A 25,048-nucleotide genomic window follows, 5' to 3' on the forward strand; every position below is an offset into this window, starting at 1 on the left:
AGGTGTTCATAATTTCTGCTATGGGAAGTGGAGATGTTAGAGATATGAAGCAGCCAGAAGAGCAGGAAAGGTGAACAATGTCTCCTCCCTTTTCCCTTTAGCCTTGGAGTAGCTTCCCATGCCACCGTCGGGGAAAGTAGGGCTAGAAAAGCCAATGTGTGATGACAACAACCGAGGTAGTTTTGGTTTTTTCAGCTTCTAAAAAAAAATTCCTTGAAACATCTCACAGGTTGGTTTGATGCTTCAGACATTCTGTGCAAGTGAGGTAGATTCTTTGGAGGTTTCTCTGTTGAACAGTCCGGCTTGAGTGAACTTGGGCCTCTCTGTGAGATGCTGTCACTGGGGCCCAGCTAGGTGGAAAGATGCTGTTGAACAGTAACTTGAAAGCATGACTGTTCTTCCTCCTCCAAATACGGACAATTCTGAAATAGAAAAGATCCCCCTTAGATGCATTCTGGGTTTTGCACTCTATACAGAAACATCCCCTGCCAAAGTCTCCAGTGACCTTTTCCTTTCTGCAGTCCTTGACCTATTTGCTGCTCCTTCTTAGGCTATCCTCACTAGGATTTCGGGGCACTGTCTTGTTTTGGCTTTCTCTCTCCCAGTGCACTTTTAGTGGATTGGCTTCCACTGCTGTACCACTCTCAGTCGATGTGCCTCAAGGCACTGTCTTGGGACCCCTTTTTTCTACACTTATTCACTTGCCTCCAGATTCTATATCTGGTACCCAAATTTGAGTGCCAAACTTTCAGCATGGATCCGAGATCTCTGCACAAACAAATTGCTTAATGAGCTATTAATTATCAGTTAATTTACCTTAACAATTATTGAAGTTAATTGGCAATAATTTGGTTTTGCATACACATCAGCCTTCGCTATTCTATAGCACCCATAGTGCACAACTGAAAAGGAGGCATGGCCGGGGGAGGGGCACAGACATGTCAGGGGCTTGCTGACAGCAGCATTTATACGCTCAGTGCCATGAGTTGAGTGCTGGCATTTATGCTAAGTACCAGCGCTGAACTTTGGGCATGGGAATAGGCTCCATGTGCTATTCTATAAATGGAGCTCATCCCCACGCACCCTTGGTGATGATTTTTGAGTGTTATACTAATTCTTGTATTCCACCTATACCTATTCAGTTCAAGGACGGATTACAGTAATCAAGAGCTGGATCAATCAGTCCACAAACTACAAATAATTAGAACAGACTAATACCTTATATTAGTGCCATTTATAGACTCCCCCCCCCCCCCTTAGTGCTCTGATCTCCTTCCATGGTTTTCAGTATCATCTGTACACTGATGGCTCCCTGGACCCCGTCTCTACACAGAAATTTTAGCAGGAATCCAGGCCCAAGCCTCAGCCTGCTTGTCTGATCTTGCTGCCTGGACGTCTCACCCACCGTCCGAAACTTATCATGGCCAAGACTGAGCTTCACATCTTTCTCCTAAACCCACCTCCCAAGCCCTCAGTTTCAGTGGATAACTCATCCTCCCTGTCTCTGCAGCTCATCTTTGACTCTTCTCTCTCCTTCTTTGCACACAACCAACAGATTGGTAAAAACCTGTCATTTCTTTTCCTATAGCATTACCAAAAGTCACCCCTTTCTGAACACACAACCAAAACCCTTATCCACATTCTCATCACCTCCTGCTTAGACTACTGCAAGTTGTTGCTCACAGGTCTTCTACCAAACTGTCTCTCCTCTTTAGTCTGTTCAAAATTCTGTTGCACAATATGTCTTCCGCTGGTTTTGCAACACTCACATCACTCCTTCCCTCAAGTCACTTCATTGGCTCTCTATCCGTTTCTACATACAGTTCAAACTCTTCTTATTGACTTAAAGTGCCTTCATTCTGCAGCTCCTCAGTACCTCTCCTCATATCTCTTTACACTCCTCCCCTGGAACTCTGTTCATCAGGTAGGGTCAACTCTAATGTCTGTAAATTTGGATTTCACTTTGCCAGCTAGTTATTGATCAATAGCTGGCATTCCACTGTTTACAAAATTAATGACGGCTGTCGGTGCACAACAGTTGTCAAACTATTTAGATAAATATCAAATATTGCATTTATCTCAGTTTGGATTTAGAGCATTACATAGTACTGAGACTTTGTTATTAACGTTAGTGACCAAAGTCAGAACATTACTTGCTACTGGTTCTCAGGTTGTAATGTTGCAATTCAGTCTATTGGCTGCATTTGATATGGTAATTATACTCTGTTTCTGCCAAACGTGAGGAATTAGGGCATTACTGGATTGGTTTTGAATTGGCTACAGAAAATTTTGACCCATAGTACGTATATGGTTAAAACGAATGGATTGATATTGAGTGCTTGGCACCCACCTTGCAGGGTACCACAGGGATCACTGCTGTCCTCAATCCTTTTCAATGTTTTCATGAGTTCTCTTAATTCTCTTTCTTAGCAATGGATGAGATTCTTTCTTATGCTGATGATATTTTCAACTTGGTTCCAGTTCCAACAGATGTGAACCATTCTATAACTGAAATATCTACTTGTATTGATAAAGATTGGGCCTTATCTTCTATGTTACAGCTAAATGCAGGTAAGACCAAGATTCTTTGGCTCACTAATCATATAGAGTTACTACCTAAGGCAATCCAAATCTACCAAATTAGGAATAATATGTTAGATTCATCATTGTCTTTTGAAATACAAATCAATAGCCGTTTTAAGAAGTTACATAGAAATACTTTTAAAACAAATAGGTGGAAATATTTTTTTACTCAATGAATAATTAACCTCTGGAACTCTGCCGGAGGATGTGGTAACGGCGGTTAACGTATCTGGGTTTAAAAAAAGGGTTGGACAAGTTCCTGGAGGAAAGTCCATATTCTGCTATTCAGAGACATGGGGAAACAGCTGCTTGCCCTGGGATTTGTAGTATGGAGTGTTGCCATGATTTGGGTTTCTGCCAGGTACTTATGACCTGGCTTGGCCACTGTTTGGAAATAGGTTACCGAGCTAGATGGACCATTGGTCTGACCCAGTGTGGCTACTCTTAAGTTCTTAAGAAGGTTTTTCTCAAATTGAAGCAGTTGAGAGCTATTTGTTCACATTTTCATGACCATCATTTTAGATTGTTAGTTCAAAGTCTTATATCGTCTCAGATTACTGAAGTGTGAAACTACGGAATCAACTTCAACTGCTTCAAAATACAGCGGCTCGTATGATTTTCAAATTGAGCAGATTTGATCATGTCTCCCCACTATTGACGAAACTGCACTGGCTTCCCTTGCAAGCTCGCATTATTTTTAAATCTTGTTGCATTATTTCCAAGATTTTTCATGGCTTAACTGCCTTACAGTTTGTTCATCTGGTTCAGTTTTCATCCAGATCAGGATTTAGCCATACTTTACATCAATTGGATTTGATTTGTCCATCTTTTAAGACAATTAGATTTTTTTTTAATTATTGGAGAATTCTTTTTCTCATCAAGTTGTACTAATTTCGAACGACTTACCATTGTGCTTAAGAAATCAATTTTCTTATATGTTATTTTGTAAAGGTTGAAAAACCTATTTATTTGAGAGATATATGAGCTGCAATAGTTGAATTGAGTTTTCTTATGCAATATTACTCTATAATGGACTGTTACAATAAGATAATGTGTTTCTTATAATATTCATAATTGATCGTATGCCACTTTGGACCTTCATAGGGAGCCAAGTGGGTTATAGGTGTCAATTTAGATTAGATTTGCCCTTCACCACCAGCTCCAGCTCCAGCTCCAGACTCTGTTCCTTCCATTGTACCTGCCTGCCATATGCCTGAAATAGACTTCCTGAGTCAGTACATCATGTTCCATCTCTGCCTCTATTCAAATTCAGGATAAAAGCCCCCCTTTTTTCAGGTTGTTTTAGTTCTTCTTCAACTTTTTGTCATTTATATTTATTGATTTCAACAAACAATAAAGAAATAATCGAACCAATTATCTGGACAAGGAGAAATAACAAAAGCCAGCTCCTATCCAGTTCCCTCACCCCCCTCTTCAACCCCCTCCTACCCTACCCTCCTTTTTAAAAGATTCATCATCTACCAAGCATGGCACATAAAGTACCACACCTGGGTGTAATATCCTCCATAGTCATCTAGGTCTTGTGTAGCCCTCACTAGCATTGCTTCTGCACATTCTTAATAATTCAAGATCCAACTTCTGGCTCTCTACGGCATTGCATTCCAAATGGGTCCTGATACTTTCTTGTATCATCGCCAACATTCTGGGTTATTTTTAGCTCTTAATCTCTAATTCTCCTTTTTAGTGCCCATTAGTCCCATAATAATTGAAGCTCCTTAATACTTTGTTCTCTCTGAAATAGACTGTAAGCTCTGTCAAGCAGGGTCTGTCTCTTAACATGCTAGTCTGTAGTGCAGTGTACATCCATTGAAGCTATGTGCAGAAGCAGTAGCTAACCCTACCGGCCACTGCTATGTCAGCATCCCCTGCATGTCCAAGGCTCTCTTGAATTCTGTAAGAACCCTGTCAACAGATTTCCTTGTGCTACACCTACAGTGGGGGAAATAAGTATTTGATCCCTTGCTGATTTTGTAAGTTTGCCCACTGACAAAGACATGAGCAGCCCATAATTGAAGGGTAGGTTATTGGTAACAGTGAGAGATAGCACATCACAAATTAAATCCGGAAAATCACATTGTGGAAAGTATATGAATTTATTTGCATTCTGCAGAGGGAAATAAGTATTTAATCCCTCTGGCAAACAAGACCTAATACTTGGTGGCAAAACCCTTGTTGGCAAGCACAGCGGTCAGACGTCTTCTGTAGTTGATGATGAGGTTTGCACACATGTCAGGAGGAATTTTGGTCCACTCCTCTTTGCAGATCATCTCTAAATCATTAAGAGTTCTGGGCTGTCGCTTGGCAACTCGCAGCTTCAGCTCCCTCCATAAGTTTTCAATGGGATTAAGGTCTGGTGACTGGCTAGGCCACTCCATGACCCTAATGTGCTTCTTCCTGAGCCACTCCTTTGTTGCCTTGGCTGTATGTTTTGGGTCATTGTCGTGCTGGAAGACCCAGCCACGACCCATTTTTAAGGCCCTGGCGGAGGGAAGGAGGTTGTCACTCAGAATTGTACGGTACATGGCCCCATCCATTCTCCCATTGATGCGGTGAAGTAGTCCTGTGCCCTTAGCAGAGAAACACCCCCAAAACATAACATTTCCACCTCCATGCTTGACAGTGGGGACGGTGTTCTTTGGGTCATAGGCAGCATTTCTCTTCCTCCAAACACGGCGAGTTGAGTTCATGCCAAAGAGCTCAATTTTTGTCTCATCTGACCACAGCACCTTCTCCCAATCACTCTCGGCATCATCCAGGTGTTCACTGGCAAACTTCAGACGGGCCGTCACATGTGCCTTCCGGAGCAGGGGGACCTTGCGGGCACTGCAGGATTGCAATCCGTTATGTCGTAATGTGTTACCAATGGTTTTCGTGGTGACAGTGGTCCCAGCTGCCTTGAGATCATTGACAAGTTCCCCCCTTGTAGTTGTAGGCTGATTTCTAACCTTCCTCATGATCAAGGATACCCCACGAGGTGAGATTTTGCGTGGAGCCCCAGATCTTTGTCGATTGACAGTCATTTTGTACTTCCATTTTCTTACTATGGCACCAACAGTTGTCTCCTTCTCGCCCAGCGTCTTACTGATGGTTTTGTAGCCCATTCCAGCCTTGTGCAGGTGTATGATCTTGTCCCTGACATCCTTAGACAGCTCCTTGCTCTTGGCCATTTTGTAGAGGTTAGAGTCTGACTGATTCACTGAGTCTGTGGACAGGTGTCTTTCATACAGGTGACCATTGCCGACAGCTGTCTGTCATGCAGGTAACGAGTTGATTTGGAGCATCTACCTGGTCTGTAGGGGCCAGATCTCTTACTGGTTGGTGGGGGATCAAATACTTATTTCCCTCTGCAGAATGCAAATAAATTCATATACTTTCCACAATATGATTTTCCGGATTTAATTTGTGATGTGCTATCTCTCACTGTTACCAATAACCTACCCTTCAATTATGGGCTGCTCATGTCTTTGTCAGTGGGCAAACTTACAAAATCAGCAAGGGATCAAATACTTATTTCCCCCACTGTAAATCTACCCCTTTTCAGCCTCTTAAATCCTCTTCTGTGGCAATAATATCTGTTATATTTCTGCACTAGGGTCTATAAATCTTAGCTGATAACAGTCCTTGAATAGTTCTATTTATCTTCGATGCTGTCTATATCCTTTTGGAGGAGTTGGGCCTTCCAAATATGTCTTGAGATAGTAATATATCTTTCTCCCTTTACTTCATAAGCAAGTGAGATACTCTTTATCAATCTGAATTAAGTGTGAGTTACCTACATCACAGCAGTCTATACGTGTTCTACTTGGTCGCATATGCTCCTTACCTGAGTAACAAGTTCCACCATTTCTGGTGGCTTCACACAGTTTTGACTCATTTCCCCCTGTGATCTCGTATGTGGCTGGGCTTCCTGTGAGCTGCTCTGCCTGGCTTCAGTACCCTGAGGGACTGTCCAGCTGTCTTGGGTGAGCTTCTTGCAAAACAAACTGCCGGGGGAAAATAAGACAGGTTTAATTAATGTCAGCTGTAAGAGAGAGGCCACAGTGCTTGAGGACATGACTATGGGCAGTTTACATTCAAAGCCTCTCTACTAATAATTAGACACCTGAGGGACTGACTGGAACGGAGGTTCTGGTTCATGTGTTTCAAACCCAGCATAGTCAACAGCGGCAGTGTGGACTGGGATACTTGAACCGAGGCGTATTTTCAAAGCACTTAGCCTTCCAAAGTTCCATAGGTTTCTATGGAACTTTGGAAGGCTAAGTACTTTGAAAATGAAACCCTTACTTCTGCAAATATCATTGGTCCCCAGTGGGAAAACACATCCTCTTTAAACTACTTACCCTCACAACTCTTACTATCCCCTACTCACCAGTCTTTTTACTCCGTTCCTTTAATGACTACCGTCTAGTATTTCCTAGTAGTCCACATAACACTGAGTTAGAATCTACCAGACATCATGCTTTTTTTCACTACCTTTGGCTATTCATGCTGAATTGTCCTATAAATCATTTAAAACTGCTGTTAAAACCTGGCTTTTTCAACAAGCCTTCAGTATTAGCTAGGTTAGCTGCCCTGATTGCTGATCACCTGCCAGTATTATATTTCCTGTCTCCTTCATTTGTTCTCCTGGTTTTGTCTATGTTGGTGTATTTGCAGTTGCTTTCCTATCATGATTTTGTGCTTCCTTTCTAATAATTTGTGTTATTGGTTTTACACTGTAAACTACTTGGATCCGTCACTTAGGTTAGGCAGTATTAGTAAATCTAAATAAATATAAACATATTACAAGGCCTGTTTATGCTGTGTATCTTCCGCGAGAACGTGGCCTTTAGTGAGGGTGGCTTTACCTCTTGCGATAACCAAACATGAGGAAGAGAACGCAGAAGATTATACAGGCCATCCCAATATGGATTCCAACCACAATGCCAGCTAGGGAGGTCTCCCCTTCCTGATTGCAGTGACAACCAGGGGATGCATCTGCTAAGAGAAACAGGAATGTGGTAAGAATGCAGTACATATAAAGCACACAACGGCAGTGTGTGTCAGGAGGTAACATTAGAGACTAAACTTAGCAAAGATCAAGAGAAGAATTATTATTGTAATATTTTTGTGTCTTCCTTATCATACAATTTCTAGGTGTTACCATAAAACACTCATTAAAAAAAAACCAAATATATAGCATCACAATTTTGTAAAAGAAATTCTCTCATACAATCCACCAATAAACTTTGGTACATTGTAAATTATTCTCCCCTTTATTCCTAATTTTCCACCCCAAATGCCTTTCCAAAATAACCATGGTGTTCTCTTTTTCCTAAAACAAACTCATACTTTTTCCAGCTTTCCACTGTTAAACAGATTCATGCAAGAGGGTCTGCTGTGGACAGTTTAAAAGATGGACAAAATTAGACTCCAGCCCCAGTGGACTGGAGAAAGAGCCAATTCCTTAGTATCCACCAGACCATTTCAGAACTTGTGGGTGTTATGTCCTTGGGTGCAACTCCTACAATTCAGTATTTTTCTGTCACCAGAAGGTGGAAGTGAATGTGCTCTGCAGCTCCTAGTTTAGTCTTGCAGACTAGCTCCTGGTCCAATTAGTTAACTGGCTCCTAACTGAGCAAAAGGGTATTCCAGTTTGGGATATACCTAGTAGTTAGAGTCTTTCCTCTCAATGGCAGCTCTCATGCTTCTTGAATGAAGGGAAGAAGGAAACTTGAAGAGTATGGAAAGCATCTTTGAGATCCTGGCTGTTGTGGGGAAAACATTTAAGCCTGTCAGCTCTGAGTGCCTCTGCAAGCGGGGCTCAGCTATTGGAGTTAGTCAGCAGAGGCAAGTCCAACTTCTTTGCATACTATTCCTCTTTCCAAGACGAGACGATTACAGTAGCGCTGCTTATTGTTTTACGTCAGCAGGAGTCCCAACCTGTGTTTTTCCTCTGACTTTCAGCATTTTCAGACTTTGTTGTTGTTCATTGCTTGTATTTTACTGGTCAGCTGCTTCATGAAACGTTGCTCCCTCTATGGAGCTTACCCGCTACTCTGTAGGCAAGTAAATCCCTTGTAAAGCACCTTCAGGGACCTTGGACCCTTTGCGGCACTTCACGGACCTCTAACCCACTGGCACCGCATTTAATTGAGCTGAATTCATATCCTCCCTCTGCCCACACCTTCATGTTTTAGAAGCCCAGGAGCAGTGGCCATTATAGGCTGTCCAGCAGATTCTGTGTCAGCAGTTCTGCTTACTCCTGCTGCTTCCGTGAGCATGGACTTACATTTGGGGAGTCAGGTAAAGGCTTCTTAATACCTCCAATTGGTTTACCCCCAAATTTATTCTTTGAATGCATCAAGCCTATGTATTGAAGTGTGGTCGTTTTCTGCAGGAGTCTGCTAATCTCTGCACTAAAAAGGATCAGTTTAGACCATAGAGACATTATTTTATTCTGTGCTTAGTAAGTTAAAGATTGGGTTTAAAAGAGAAATTGTAGGATATTGATAAACACAGAATTAAAAAAAAAAAAAAAGAATCAAACTTTATTAGCTAGTCTCCATACCCTTTTCCCCATAGTTTTACATTTTTAATTTTCTGCCACAACATTAACACATAGTTTCTAGAAAGCACAGTAGGGCCTAGTTTGGTCCTCATTCCCACCCACTCCTAGCTCAACTCTTCATTTATATCCAATTATTCTAATTAGGACAACAAGAGGGGCATTTTTATTAGAGTTTTAATTACATTTAACTAGTTTCTGAGAAGCAAACGCTAAATAAATTACAAATTAAACCAATCTTAAGGCTCTTTATATTCATCTGATATCCCTAGTACCTTAAAAAGTTTTAATTAAACAAGTCTATAATATTAAGACGCAGACAGTAGTCCAGCAGCAAGAGGGGTGCTATCCAGTCTTTTGCCTTGAGTGTCACATGTATGATTATCTCCCAGTTGGTGAGAGGTCATATGTGTGTGCTCGATGCAAAGAGCTCCTAGCTCTCAGAGAACGAGTTTGTTCTCTTGAGGCTAGAGTAGCAGACTTGGAATTGCTGAGAGAGACGGAGAGGTACATAGAGGATGCCTACAGGGACATTGTAGAGAAGTCCCACCTCCAATCTGTGTTGCTTGAAGGAGGGAGGTCTTCTAAAAGGAGAGCATCATCCTGGTGCAGCTGGAAGTAATCCTATAGACAGGACCAGCACAGCAGGGGATACAATAGCCTCTCGCACTGAGGACCTGTCTCCAGGAGCTACTGCCCAGAAGGGAAGGTTTAGGATGGATGTTGTAGTTGGTGATTCGATTATTAGGCATATAGATAGCTGGGTGGCTGGTGGACATGAGGATCACTTGGTCACTTGCCTGCCTGGTGCGATGGTGGCGGACCTCACGCATCACCTACATAGGATTTTAGATAGTGCTGGGGAGGAGCCGGCTGTCTTGGTACGTGTGGGTACCAATGACATAGGAAAATGTGGGAAAGAGGTTCTGGAACCAAATTTAGGCTCTTAGGTAGGAAGCTCAAATCCAGAACCTCTAGGGTAGCATTTTCTGAAGTGCTACCTGTTCCACGCGCAGGGCCCAAGAGACAGGCAGAGCTCCGGAGTCTCAATCTGTGGATGAGGTGATGGTGTAGGGAAGAGGGTTTTAGATTTCTAAGGAACTGGGCAACATTCTAGGGAATGGGGTGCCTATTCCTGAAGGTTGGCTCCATTGTAACCAGGGTGGGACCAGGCTGATGGCATCGACATTTAAAAAGGGAATAGAACAGCTTTTAAACTAGAACCTGGGGGATGGCTGACAGTCATTCAAAAACGCATGGTTCGGAACAAGGTATCTTTCAAAGATATCACCAAAACAGGGAATATAGGGTATTCAGATAGTGAGGTTGCAAAAGAGACCATAGTAGATCAGGTGTCCTTAAATAAAAATCAGACAAAAGATTGCAAATTAACACTGTCAACTAATGAGCAAGATGTAAATAGGAACAACAAACAGTTTGAAATGTCTATATGTCAAATGCCAGAAGCCTAAGAAATAAGTTGGGAATATTTTGCACTAAATGAAAAATTAGATACAATAGGCATCTCTGAGAACTGGTGGAAGGAGGATAACCAGTGGGACACTGTCATACCAGGGTATAAATTATATCGTAGTGATAGGGTGGATCAAATTGGTGGAGGGGTAGCATTGTATATTAAGGAGAGCCTTTAATCAAATAGATTGAAATTTCTGCAGGAAACAAAACACGTCTTGGAATCACTGTGGATTGAAATTCCATGTGTAAAGGGCAAAAGGATAGTGATAGGAGTGTACTACTGTCCGCCTGGCCAGGATGAACAGACGGATGTAGAAATGTTATCAGAAATTAGGGAGGTTAACAAACTGGGGAACACAACAGTAATGGGTGATTTCAATTACCCTGATATTGACTGGGTAAATGTAACATCAGGGCATGCTAGGGAGGTAAAATTCCTTGACAAAATCAAGGACTGCTTTATGGAGCAGCTGGTACAGGAGCCGACAAGAAAAGGAAAAATTCTAGACCTAGTCCTTAGTGGAGCGCATGATTTGGTGCGGAAGTAATGGTGATGGGGCCGCTTGATAACAGTAATCATACTATGATCAGATTTGATATTAGTTTTGGAGTAAGTATAATCAGGAAATCCAATACGTTAGCATTTAACTTTCAAAAAGGAGACTATGATAAAATGAGAAGAATGGTGAAAAAAAAAACTTACGAGGAGCAGCAGCGAAGGTCAAAAATGTACATTAGGCATTGATGCTGTTCAAAAATACCATCCTGTAAGCCCAGGCCAGTTATGTTCCATGTATTAAAAAAGGAGGAAGGAAGACCAAATGACAGCTGGCGTGGTTAAAAAGTTAGGTGAAGGAAGCTATTAGAGTGAAAAAATCCTTCAGAGAATGGAAGAAGGATCCGGCTGAAAATAATAGGAAACAGCATAAGGAATGTCAAGTCAAATGCAAAGCACTGATGAGGAAGGCAAAGAGGGACTTTGAAAAAAAGATTGCGTTGGAGGCAAAAACACATAGTAAAAGATTTTTTAGGTATATCAAGAATCCAGCAAAAGAATCGGTTGGACCGCCAGATGACAGAGAGCTCACCAATCTATTACATTTCTTTGAAGGGGTGAACAAACATGTGGATAAAGGGGATATTGTGTATCTGGATTTTCAAAAGGCATTTGATAAAGTACCACATGAAAGACTCCTGAGCAAATTATAGAGTCATGGGATAGGAGGTAGTGTCCTATTGTGGATTCAAAAATGTTTAAAAGGTAGAAAACAGAGTAGGGTTAAATGGTCAGTATTCTCAATGGAGAAGGGTAGTTAGTGGGGTTCCCCAGGGGTCTGTGCTAGGTCCGCTGCTTTTTAACATATTTATAAATTATCTAGAGATGGGAGTAACTAGTGAGGTAATTAAATTTGCTGACGACACAGTTATTCAAAGTTGTTAAATCGCAAGAGGATTGTGAAAAATTGCAAGAGGACCTTATGAGACTGGGAGACTGGGCGTCTAAATGGCAGATGACGTTTAATGTGAGCAAGTGCAAAGTGATGCATGTGGGAAAGGGGAACCCAAATTATAGCTACGTGGGTCAAGGTTCCACATTAGGAGTCACCGACCAGGAAAGGGATCTAGGTGTCATTGTTGATGATACGTTGAAACCCTGCTCAGTGTGCGGCGGTAGCAAAGAAAGCAAGTAGAATGTTAGGTATTATTAGGAAAGGAATGGATAACAAAAATGAGGACTTTATAATGCATTTGTATCGCTCCATGGTGCGATATATCAAGTCCCCTCCCCTTTCCCCTGTGAACAGTGTAATTAATCTGGTTTTGTACTGTGACCTTCTCCGCTTGCAAGGCATAAAGTCACTTACCCAAATTCTCCGCATTCTCCTTCAGTGACACAAACCGTGTAGTACCGTTGCCTTCCCCGTTCCCGTTAAATGCTTGTAGCTTGATTTCATACATTGCTGATGCTTCTGAAAAATGGATTGAGGGAATGTTAACAGCCATAAGGTGATTCTGGGAGAGAAGCAGGTCCTGTTAGAGAATAGGGAAGGCTCTTACCCAGATCAGTGAACACGTATGAATTGGCTGTGCTCAGTAGGATCAGTGGACCCTCAAAGTGTGCCGCTGGTATTTTTCTGTAGAACAGTTTGAATCCCTCAATATTCCCTTGCTTTTGAGGTAGTTCCCAAAACGCTTGCACTGCAGTTGAGTTGATGACTTTGGTGAAGAAGCCGAGAGATTCAGGAACTAAAGATGACAATTACAGAGGGACAGGTGTGAAAGTCAACAGACACATAAAATTAAACATAAGAGCAGAGGTAGGAACTTCTAGAGAAAGCTGTATGGGGGAACAAACAGGCAACGATACAGACCCCGTGCTTTACAATGCCACTGCCTTGTTAAATTCATTCTGAAGGTATTACACTGAGGTTTCCTAAATCATTGAAAGCCTCGCCTTTGGTTATGTTTTTACGCAATGTAAAATTTTGTAGGTAAATTTTTATTGTAATTCTATAGTGTTTTGATTTCTGTTTATTCATTTTATATTGCATTTATGTCCAATACATAAATGGGAAAGAAAAGAGAAAATATAAATTAAAACAAACATTAAGGAAAAATATTATCTTTGTTAGTCCACATTATTGTCCACAATTGGGGGACCCAAGATCAGGAAAACTATCTCAAAGAAAATAAGAAAAACACGGAATGGTTAATCTTACAATTCATATTTTCTGAGGGAGGAAGGTTGATCGGTAATTGCAGCTGGTACACTGGTAACTTAAAGGAAGTTGCTGCAGAGGGTTCTTCATCTGTTCTTTTAACTCCACAAACTCTTATCATTTCCTGGGTTCAACAAATAAGTAATCAGGAAATAAAACACTTACAAGGGAATCGCTCTAGGAAGGTCCCACCTAGGGCAATGATTCTTGGCTTAAAAGCCAAGAGTTCACACCTCCTAGTCTGCGATTCCCTTGATATGTCAGGAAATATAGTGTTTTGATTTCTGTGGTAATGTGTTGTGTAGAGGTATCAGATTGAACAAATAAAGGAGTGAAGGTACCATTTCCTGCTGTGAGAACTGTGTTGTTTCCTGGAGTGATATACAGCAACCCTCAAAAACTGGATACTTCGGCGTGGAATCTAATGCTTTCTCCCCCTCCCTCCACCCCAAAGTACCCCAGAAAAGAGGACCGTTAGCTTGTGAAAGGTCTTGGAATGATTTGGAAAAGCGAAGAGGGCTCACCGCTTCCCATGGTGGTGGCTAGAATGGTTTCCGAATCTTTGCTGGCTCCCAGGGGGGAATAAGCCTTCAGGTAAATGGAATAAGTGGTAGAAGGTTCTAGGTTAGTGAAGACATGTTTGAAGGTGGTCTTACTGACTGCCTCCTGTAGCTCCCGGCTGTCTGGATCTGAAACACAAATGCAGCAAACCTCTTATTTAATTAGATGTATTGTAAATATTACTACAACAATCTCCTCACACTTTCTATCGCTTTCACTCGATTTCTCAGTTAATAAATACCATTAAATAATTATGAAGCTACAATGTAGTAAATTTAAAACGAATCGGAGAAAAGTTTTCTTCACTCAACGTGTAATTAAACTCTGGAATTCGTTGCCAGAGAATGTGGTAAAGGCGGTTAGCTTAGCAGAGTTTTAAAAAGGTTTGGACGGCTTCCTAAAGGAAAAGTCCATAGACCGTTATTAAATGGACTTGGGGAAAATCCACTATTTCTGGGATAAGCAGTATAAAATGGTTTGTACATTTTTGGGATCTTGCCGGGTATTTGTGACCTGGATTGGCCACTGTTAGAAACAGGATGCTGGGCTCGATGGACCTTTGGTCTTTCCCAGTACAGCAATACTTATGTATTTATATGTTTCACAGACACAGTCTCTCTTCACACCTCCTGCCTCTTCAAATCTCTCTCTCTGCGTCATCCTATGACGTTGGTATTTCTTAAAGCTATTCTGAGGCACAGGTTCCTTCATGGAGCAGTGCAGCCAATCAGCTGATAGAACCTGGAATCTCACTTTTAAAATGGCTTAAAATGATATTTCCAAACTTCACTTTTGTTTTAAACTTTACTAATTCAGGTTAGCAGCGACAGAACATTGCTTTTATCTAAAACTTTTACACATACCCCCCCCCCCCCCTTACAAAGCTATGCGGCAGTGCCAACACGGCCCATTCACGTGTCAGCATTAGCACACTGGCAGCTGCTTAACGTTGCTTTGTAAAAGGAGGGGGGAATTTTAGGAATTTTATTTTTCACGTTATTCTATTTTCATTCATTTCAAGCTTCTGCAACTTTTAGTAAGCATATAGCACACACCAGGAACCCTCCACTACTTCTATTCTGGCTTTGAAAATATCCCAAACTCACAAGAATTATGAGGCCCTTTTACTAAGCCAAAAAGCACTGCCGGAGGACGCACTGATTTCACTAATAATTTCACTGATGATTATTTTAAATTTCTCTCTGTTATCAGGTTTGTATAAAAGGAATACATTGAGAGAGTATTTTTGGGCCTAGCCGGATGCCCAGAGCCATCCCGTGGTAGTGAGTCGATCTGTGTACGCTGATAGCCCAGTCTTTTAGCATGGGAGGCGTTAGTGCGGGAGCCCTTAGCATTTACAAAATAGGTACCGTTAATGGCCACGTATTAATGGGAAATTAGTGTGTGGCTATAAATGATATCAGAATAATTGCGACCATTTACAGCCACACTAAAAGAGGCCACAGCGTTCAGAAAACCCACCTGATAAAAACAGCGCTGGCCACTTTTTTAGCTTGGCTTAGTAAAAGGACCCGTATATTTTTAAATTTAATGTAAGGAGTCAATCTCCCTGTTTGGTTTCCTTTAATGTGCATGCGCCAGAATCAGGCTCAAAATGACTTTCTATAGCCCCCTTACTCCCGGCAACCTTTGCGCCAAAAACACAGCTTCTGCCACGCAGGCGCGATGGTGTTTTTAATGCAAATCGTGTCAAAATTTGCTGCCACACAGAAAGGAGCGCTCCTGCACTGATTTTACACATATAATTGGTGCTTTCCATAGCATCCGTGTCAGTGACATCAGCGGCCCAGCAAGGCCGCATTCTGAACCGGGGCCTTTCCTGCTCAGGGTCACCGTGATATGTCTGAGACTACAGCCTATAGCTTCTGCAACTCCCTGGATGAAATGTTATGACAAGGGGGCGTTTAACCGTGAACACAAATCATTACATCTTCCAAAGATGGAGGGGAAAAAAATGTCAGACTAGCTTCCCATGTATTACGTAACATGTTACCTATTACACACAAGATGTGGGCAATGTGAAGGAGGCGACAAAACTCAGACATCCCACCAGCGCTTCTTACATGCACACACGCATGCACGCACACACACACACACACAGTACATATTGTAAGACCTAAAAAAGTTTGGGCAAAAATCTTATAGAAGTGTAAACTATATATATAGATAGAGAGAGAGAGAGAGACAGATTGAGATTTAACCTGAGAGGTTATCTAGCTAACTTTAACCACAGATTCAGAACTAGATATATACTGCCTTTCACAATCAGTCAAAGCGGTGTCCAATACTAAAATAAAACAAGTGAGGAAAGGAACGCCAATGTCAGTAGGACAGGGGAAATAAAACAAAAGAAGGCAGTAAGAAAGGGGAATACAGAGACAACTGACTGCCAGCCAGTACCTGTTACCTGAAAATGTTCCTGAAATTTAAAAACGTATGGAAATGCCTGGGCCAATAGATGAGCTTTAGGGAGACCTTGGAAGCGAGGGAGCAAAAGTTCAGCTTTCGGGGCAAAAGGTAAAGAGTTCCAGAGAAAAGGGGCCGAACAAGAAAATGCAGAAGCATGTGTGGAATTAAGATGGGCACAATGAAGAGGTGGCACGGAAAGATGGGATTCGAAAACCAAACGAAGCTCACGTGTAGGACACTAGGAAGTAATGAGACTCACCAAATACTGTGGAGTGCCCAGAGGGGAGGGCCTTGAAGGTGATGGTCAAAATCTTTATGAATGATCTGGAATTTGACAGGGAGCCAATGGTGTTCTTTCATAAATGAGGTAACATGATCGTAGCGACAAGCATGAGAAAGAATGTGAATAGCAGTATTCTGTACTGACTGACGTTTACAAAGAGGAATATCAGAAAGACCAGCATAAATGATTATTACCAGAATCCAATTTGCAACCAGTGCCTAAAGTAAAGTGGTGCAGCTTTCATCAGTAAGAAATGGTCAAAGGGAACAAAAGCACATCCTAACAGTGACAGAAATATATGTGGACAAAGTTAGAGCGCTATCAAAATGGACTCCCAGATATTTTGAGTCTACCAATTGAATGGGAACTTCATCAATGGGTAGGAGTGGGAGAAGGATGGGAGCAGTGGCCACTAAGCCAGATCGCAGAAGTTTTCGGATGATTAAGATAAAGACGACGATGAGAAGTAAGCCAAGAAGAAACTTTGTCAAGACACCCTTGACAAGAACTAAAATCCACATTGACAAGGGTCCTAGGGGGAAACTAAGAGGACGTCATCCGCATAAATGTAACACTTAATGTGAGACTCCTGGATAAGAAATGCAAGGGGACTAAGAAAAACCTTAAAAAGCAAAGGAGAGATAACAGAGCCCTGGGGGAACACCACAACCGAGGGGCTATCAGATCTGAACGAGAAGACGGGAGGGATACCTGAAAAGAAAGACCAGTGAGGAAACAGCAAAACCAACCAAGCAAAGCACCACAAAGATCCACAGAAGACAATTTTGATAACAAAAGGAAGTGACTAACCAAATCGAAGGCTGAGGAAAGATCATTTATATAAACGGGGGCCATTTTGGTTTGGTGTTAAGCCTTCACAGTTTGCAGCCCAAAATCTGGAGCGTTTAAAAGGTATGTTGAAGATTTTGTAAGGTTTTGCTAATTGATTTGTGCTCTGATCCTTCTGTTTTTCCAGCTTTAATCCATGGATCCTGAAGCAGACAGTCGAAACACTGGCCATCATCGACCGTGGAGAAATTGCAGAAGCTATCTCAGCACATTTAAGCTAAGTGTTGAGTTTTTTTCATTTGCAACAAGGGAGGTTTTTATTTGTAGGCATTGATGGTAGCGAGTACTGCTTTACCAGAGACTGGCTTTGAGGGGAGTTTGTTCAGGCTTTTTCCTCCCTATATATACTTTTACTATGATAATGCTATATAGTTAATGTCCTATAGTAGAAGATTTGGATGATAAAGTGGTTCCTATATCTAATTGTCAAAGGAATTTATTTGGATACTTTTTTGCAAAAATCTATTCCTCTAATGTCTTGTACACTTTAAAGATTGTTCTAAGAGAAACCGATAAGAAACACCAGAACTTACGTACCTGATAAGGAAAAGATAGTTAGATATAAGACGTCTTTATAACACCCACTAATGGTGGAAAATAAAGAAGTCTAGATTTTCCTGATCTAGAAGAAGAGGGTGACAATGGAAACGCAAACAGTTTTACCAAATATTTTAAAGTTCATATTGGTGAATAAATGGCCCTAAGTGTGTGTGCGGTGGGGGTGGGGGGGGGGGAGGTTGCAGTGGTATCATGATGGTATGCTCTAAGATTTAGTCGTGAACAAATGGAACTCTGGATGGACTGGACTGTGCAGGTCTTTATCTGTTGATATCTACTAGGTTACAACTCCTCCACCAGGGCTAGCTTGCTGGTATTGGCTGTTGAGGGTGATTAAAAATGACTGTTTCCAGATGTGTCTAGCTCAGGTCATACTTTTTTCCTTCGTTTTCCCTGCAAGTGCCTGGTATTATATCATATAGTTAGCAATCCAGCTAATCTGGAACATTTTGTGGTAGACAAGGGGAAAGTAGTTAGAGTTGTTTATTTCCTTTTCCTTAAAGGCTTTTTTTTATTACTATTGTTCTGTTGATTCTGCAGTTATTGAATTTTGCTTTAGATTCAAAGTAGTAATCTTATATTATTCTTCCTCCTTTTGATTGTTGTCTGCTTGCTGGCAAAGAAAGCAAAGCTGTTAACCTATAATGGAGTTTTGCAATAGACAGCTGGGGACTGCAGCCACTTTCCCCACCCCCCAACCCGGTTAAATGAGCAGCTATATATATTGAAGTGAGAGATAACTGTTACTGGCATGGGAGATGCCTGAAGACTTTTCAAAGTTTCTACAGGTAGGAGAGCTCAGGGCTGCTGATGTCATGGTAATGACACCAGTTAGTGGGGTTGTATTCCCCTACTGTCTATAGAGAACCCCCATTACAGGCAATCAACTTAGCAGCGCTATCTGGTTTAAAAGTTTAGCTGCAGTCCTGGTATATGTTTAACTGTTGCCTAACTTGAAAGCGAGGGGGAAAATGTTTTGGATATTTATTCTGGGAACTCCCAAAATCTTTTGAACACTGACCTCTAGATTTCGAAACTAAGCCTTTAGTAAAATAGACAGTTATGTAGTCAGTTCTCCACAGTATATACACTACAAGAAGCATCAGAGTCTGAATATAGACGGAGTTCTCACCTCCTGCCTTGCGGATGTGCAAGACATAACCAATGATCCCTTCTGTCACCTCCAGAGGGGGCACTGTCCATGTCACCTGGATGTCTGTGGTGGAGAGGGGGATGGCTGTGATGCCCTCTGGCGACTGAGGCAGCTCTTTGGATAGTGTGACTGCTAGCCGCGCACTGGCCTGGTTGGTACCTGCTGTGTTCTCAGCAATGCACTGATAAATAGCCTCATCCGTGGATGTAATTTGCTGGATCATCAGGGTGCTATGGACAGAGCAGAGATAGCAAGATACTATGTAGAGTCAAATCTTAATTTTACTGGAGGAGCACAGAAATAAAGATTGCCATGGAAACCACAAAATTAACCCATATATGTGCAAGCCGGCAGTGTGCACGTAACCAACGGATCTGTTACTTATTCCGTATTACACCCATTGCAAGTGCTGAAATGATGCAAGAATCCTACAACCAGTAAACTGACAGAAATAAATACCTTCTGAGAAACTATCCCCCGGATTTTATGAGGGGCATAATCGAAAGGGACGCCCAAGTTTTGTTGAGGACGTCCTCACAAAACATCCTGATGGATGGAGGGGGAAAACCCGTATTATCGAAACAAGATGGACGCCCATCTTTCGTTTCGATAATACGGTTGGGGACACCCAAATCTTAAAATGTTGGTTATCCTTACAGATGGTCGTCCCTAGACTTGGTTGTTTCTGATTTTCGGCGATAATGGAAACCAAGGACGCTCATCTCAGAAATGAGCCAGCATTTGTAGTGCACTGGTCCCCCTGACATGCCAGGACACCAACTGGGCACCCTAGGGGGGGCACTGCAGTGGATTTCATAAATTGCTCCCAGGAACATAGCTCCCTTACCTTGTGTGCTGAGCCCCCCAAACCCCCACTACCCCCAACTGTACACCACTACCATAGCCCTTATGGGTGAAGGGGGCACCTAGATGTGGATACAGTGGGTTTCTGGTGGGTTTTGGAGGGTTCGCTGTTTCCTCCACAAATGTAACAGGTAGGGAGGGGGATGGGCCTGGGTCCCCCTGCCTAAAGTGCACTGCACCCACTAAAACTGCTCCAGGGACCTGCATACTGCTGTGATGGACCTGAGTATGACATCTGAGGCTGGCAAAAAATATTTTGAAAGATATATTTTGAGGGTGGGAGGGGGTTAGTGACCACTTGGGGGAGTAAGGGGTGGTCATCCCTGATTCTCTCCGGTGGTCATCTGGTCATTTCGGCCACCTTTTTGTGCCTTGATAATAAGAAAAACACGACCAGGTAAAGTCGTCCAAGTGCTAGTCAGGGACGCCCTTTTTTTTCCATTATGGGTCGAGGACGTCCACGTGTAGGCACGCCCAAGTCCCACCTTCGCTATGCCTCCGATACGCCCCCTTGAACTTTGGCCGTCCCTGCGACAGAAAGCAGTTGGGGACGTCCAAAATCGGCTTTCGATTATACCGTTTTGGACGACCCTGGGAGAAGGATGCCCATCTTCCGATTTGTGTTGAAAGATGGGCGTGCTTCTCTTTCGAAAATGAGCCCATATATGACATGAGTTGCATGTGCAAATCCGGGCGTGTTCTGGATTTGTGAATGCTACTTAATTATTTAAGCCAATCAGTGCCGATAATTGCCAACTACTAAGCAATTTAAACTAATTGGCATTAATTAGAATTTACACACACAACTGTCTAAGTGTATTCTGTAACATAATGCGTGTAAATTTAAGTCGCATAGTTGAAAAGGAGGCGTGGAATAGGTGGGGCGTGGACATTTCTAAAATCAATGTGCGTTGTTATAGAATACGCTCGGTCTGCACCTGATTTAGGGGTCGGCATTTGCACCAAGTTTTACGTGACGTAAATCTGTGGATTCCTGGAAACATCGTACTTTCTCTCCAGTCTTTTGTTACCGGAAGCAGAGTTCCCTTTCCCCCTCTCCACTTCACCTACCTGTTGCTGTTGCTGAGTTTGACGTTTCCCCCGGGCGCTAAGATTTTGCCATTTTTCAGCCAGATGAGGTGGGGCTCGGGCACTCCTTGCGCCACACAGGTAAAGATGGCACTGCTTCCAGGGGCCTTGCTGATGGACTGCGGCCACTGGATGAACTCTGGAGGAGCTGCAACAATTAAATGGCATTTTGAAAGCTAATTAAACACTCCTGTTCATCCCTTGCCTCAGGTTTACAAAACAAACAGCAGCTTCAATTATATTGACTTCATCCTTATTCGAATAATCATAAGCTAGGGATGTCTACTGTCCAGTATTGTTATATAGTATTTCAGATAAATAATGTTATTGTTTTGGAGACCTAGATTCAGCAGCAAAGTTGGGGTTAGAACTCCTGACAGGCTCCCATTAAATTATTATCCTTTCTTTCTAAGTGATAATATTCAAATTGCTTTGCATGAAAAGGCATGTGGGAAAAAAAGCTAGTGCAGTTCATTTCTGCACTGTGGGTGAGGTTGGATTGGTTACCATATAAATACTGTGGAGGGGCATTTTCGATACAACATCTAAGTTCGACTTGGGACGTTTTAAATATAGTAACTTTCGAAACAGCAAAACCTCTTTTTTTTTAATGGACACTTGCTAGATGTTTTTTGTGCTCTGCGCGTTTATCTTTTTGATCCATTTTTGAATAAAAACGCACAAAATCAATCCATTGGGATGTATGGGAGCCAGTAGGCTGGCCACACAGATGTCCCAGCACAGCAATGGGGCAGCAAAGGGGGGGCACTGCAGTGGACTTCACCTAAAAACTCTCAGGTACACATCTCACCGTTACCCCCTTTTATTGTATGGTGAGTCCTCCAAAACCCACCAAAAACCTACTGTACCCACCTATACACCACTACAATAGCCCTTATGAGTTTGATTGGCTGTCTGCACTGTTTGGCTATGAGACATAAGTGCATAAGCATCACCATGCTGGGACAGACCGAGGGTCCATCGAGCCCAGCACCCTGTCACCGACAGCGACCAAAAGAACAAGCAATTTGTCCCACCCACCCTAGAAATACTGTATTATTCCCTCGTCCATTCAATAACATTCTATGGCCTTTTCCTCCAGGAAGCCGTCCAACCCTTTTTTGAAGTCCGCTAAGTTAACCGCCTTAACCACCTTTTCCGGCAGCGAATTCCAGAGTTTAACTACGCGTCGAGTGAAGAAAAATTTCCTCCGATTCGTTTTAAATTTACCACACTACAGCTTGATCGCATGCCCCCTTGTCCTAGTGTTTTTGGAAAGTGTAAACAGACGCTCCACATCGACCCGTTCCATTCCACTCATTATCTTATAGACCTCAATCATATCTCCCTGCAGCCGCCTTTTCTCCAAGCTGAAGAGCCCCAGCCCCAGCCTCAGCCTATCCTAATAGGGAAGTCATCCCATCCCCTGTATCATCTTTGTCGCCCTTCTCTGCACCTTTTCCAATTCCACTATATGACACAGATGTGTCACTTCTTTTTATATTCATATAGGTTTCAACAAGCATAACAAGAAAACAGCTTCACTTATGACAAATAACAATAAAAAAAAAAAAAAGGAAAAATAACGTAAAGACATAATAAAGTATCCAGGCAGCCCACTTAGACCAAAAAAAGGTGTGTGTGTGTTTGGGAGGGGGAGGGGATCAAAAGTAAGGAAAAAGGCAAAAACAGGAAACTTAGAAGTTGGCAAACGGCCAGGTTATATCTTATCGATCAGTTAAACATGCTACCAAGGTTCTAGGAGCCCCCGGTTCTTAAGATGAAAAAATAATGTAGCTATTGAGGTTCAAAGAAAACTTTATAATACATTTACGAGAACATTGAAGGTTAAATGTTGCTGCAGGAGTTCTAACTTCTTGGTGCATTAAAGAAAAGATCTATAGAAAAGTATGAATGGTTTAGTACCGTCAGCCCTTTGAGCAGCTGTGAGTCGGCAGAGGGCAGCATTTCTCAGTATTATAACCAGACACTGTGCTCCTAGAACTTGGAAAATGAAGTTGGACTCGGGTATCAGATTAAACTAGTCTGCTGCCTAACTTCCACCTGAGTGACAGACATAAGTACATAAGCACTGCCACGCTGGGAGAAGACCAAAGGTCCATCAAGCCCAGCACTCTGTCTCCGACAGCGGCCAATCCAGGCCCCAAGAACCTGGCAAAACCCCAAAATTTAATAACGATCAATGGACTTTTCCTTCAGGAATCTGCCCAGACCCCCTTTTCCAAGTGCTTACAGTTCTGCTTAATTTATCCTTTCCATCATATGCAAGTTTTCTTCTGACCCCTTTCTCAGGGTAACATAAGCTGGACGTACTTCTGGGTAATTAGGGGAGGTGGGGACACTGTCTACACATGAATACAGAGAAACATTCCCAATACACATGCAGATATACACATATGCACAGCCTGAAGTGTCCACTCTGGCATCTCTACATTCAAATCACCAGCTGTCCTGTCTTCCTGCTCCCTTCCCTTCCTTCAGCCCCAGGTCTCAGTATTAGTGTGAGAAAGGCTAGAGGCCCCAGATGTTGTATTCAGGGAAGAAAGGGGGCAGACTATGAGCTTAAACTGTTGTGACTACATTACCAAGACAGAGCAATTCATCAGGGAGGGCAGACTGCAGCGGGGCTTCCAGATCACAAAGCCCAGACACTGGGGTCATCAACCCTTTTCATAAGGGAGGTGGAGCCTGGGCAAACAAATGAAATTTATTCCTCTCTACAAAGCTTTCAGCAAAGAAAAGAGGTGTCAGTTCTGTATGTCAATGAGATCAAGAGCTCTCAAGAAAAAAAAAAGAAAAATCTAACCAGATAGTCAAACTTATTCTGTTCTGAAAGGGCTTCGGGAAGAATGTGGGAATTAAGATGCACCTGTTTTCTAGCTGACTTTCAAAACTTTAATGAAACTTATAAAGTGGTTTCCTGCTTCAGTATAACAGACCGACATCCCACAGTGTCACGATCACTACCTACTACACCATATCGCATGCTCCAGACTTACTGAATCAGCTGTGAAAGTACAAACTGCACTTTTACATTTCATATCTTGCTTTTTGTCATAATGAAAACCAGCCACAAATTGTGGACAACAACATTTTGACAGGATTGGGACAGTTCTCAGACCTCTGAGACAGTTTTTCCCGCATGTGCAGCAGACCACGTGATCCTCAGTTTCTTCTTTGGTTGGCAGCCACAGTTGTGTCACCTTTTTGAGATTTACAAAAAATGAAAAAAGTTAGTTTAGCTGTTAGTAGAAAAGTTTTGTTGGAGCCACTGAATTCCGTTTGGCCAGCTTCATCTTCCTTTTCCTGATAGCAGCCACACCACCCGGATTCAAGCACTGTCCCTGCAAAACGAAGATGTCCATCACAGACCCACTTGCCATCTGCTGTCAGTGCCTCGACCTGCACCATGACTAGCCCAGATGCATGCACTGCACAAGGGCCAGCAGGTTCAGAGGCTACCCAGAGTGGGACCACTGTCTAAATCAGTGTAAGTACTGTCTGCATCCAGGAAGTAGTAAGGAGCTCTACCAGTACTAGGAATGCCACCAGCCAGACCACGTGGTGACTCTCTTTCTGTCATGCTGAGGGGAGGACACATAGGTGTTGACCCTCTCCCTAGCACCAGGGAAGGCACATCTGTCCAACTCATAGAGACTGGACTGTTATCCTGGCATCAAAAACAGATGAGACCTCCGCAGGGCTGTTGACACTCGCCATGCACCCAGTGGGGCAGCCCATGAAAACTTTCTTCAAGGATATGTCCCCAGTTAGGCTGGAGGATCTCACAAGCTTGTCAGAGGCAGCTCTACGCCATCCTTGAAAGAGAATAGAGATTGTCTCCATCATTTCAGGACCCTGGACAATACCACGTCCAGAGTCTGCAGAGTTTC

The 25,048-nt window shown here is 42.5% G+C and overlaps 1 protein-coding gene across 1 annotated transcript in view; it reads right to left on the reverse strand.

Moving 5' to 3' along the window:
* Nucleotides 1-337: 337 nt before the first annotated feature.
* Nucleotides 338-25,048, reverse strand: part of LOC115458306 (immunoglobulin superfamily DCC subclass member 3-like) — a gene marked incomplete at its 5' end in the record, with an annotated part of 42,950 nt that continues 18,239 nt past the window's right edge. The window contains 8 exons of the mRNA XM_030188183.1: nt 338-422; nt 6,428-6,587; nt 7,452-7,581; nt 12,493-12,597; nt 12,686-12,874; nt 13,872-14,036; nt 19,161-19,411; nt 21,117-21,282. Of these exons, the coding sequence (XP_030044043.1) occupies nt 351-422; nt 6,428-6,587; nt 7,452-7,581; nt 12,493-12,597; nt 12,686-12,874; nt 13,872-14,036; nt 19,161-19,411; nt 21,117-21,282 (1,238 nt within the window). The remainder of the gene's footprint in view (nt 423-6,427; nt 6,588-7,451; nt 7,582-12,492; nt 12,598-12,685; nt 12,875-13,871; nt 14,037-19,160; nt 19,412-21,116; nt 21,283-25,048) is intronic.

The sequence above is a fragment of the Microcaecilia unicolor genome, chromosome 14 (genome assembly GCF_901765095.1).
Source record: "Microcaecilia unicolor chromosome 14, aMicUni1.1, whole genome shotgun sequence".
Lineage (NCBI taxonomy): Eukaryota > Metazoa > Chordata > Amphibia > Gymnophiona > Siphonopidae > Microcaecilia > Microcaecilia unicolor.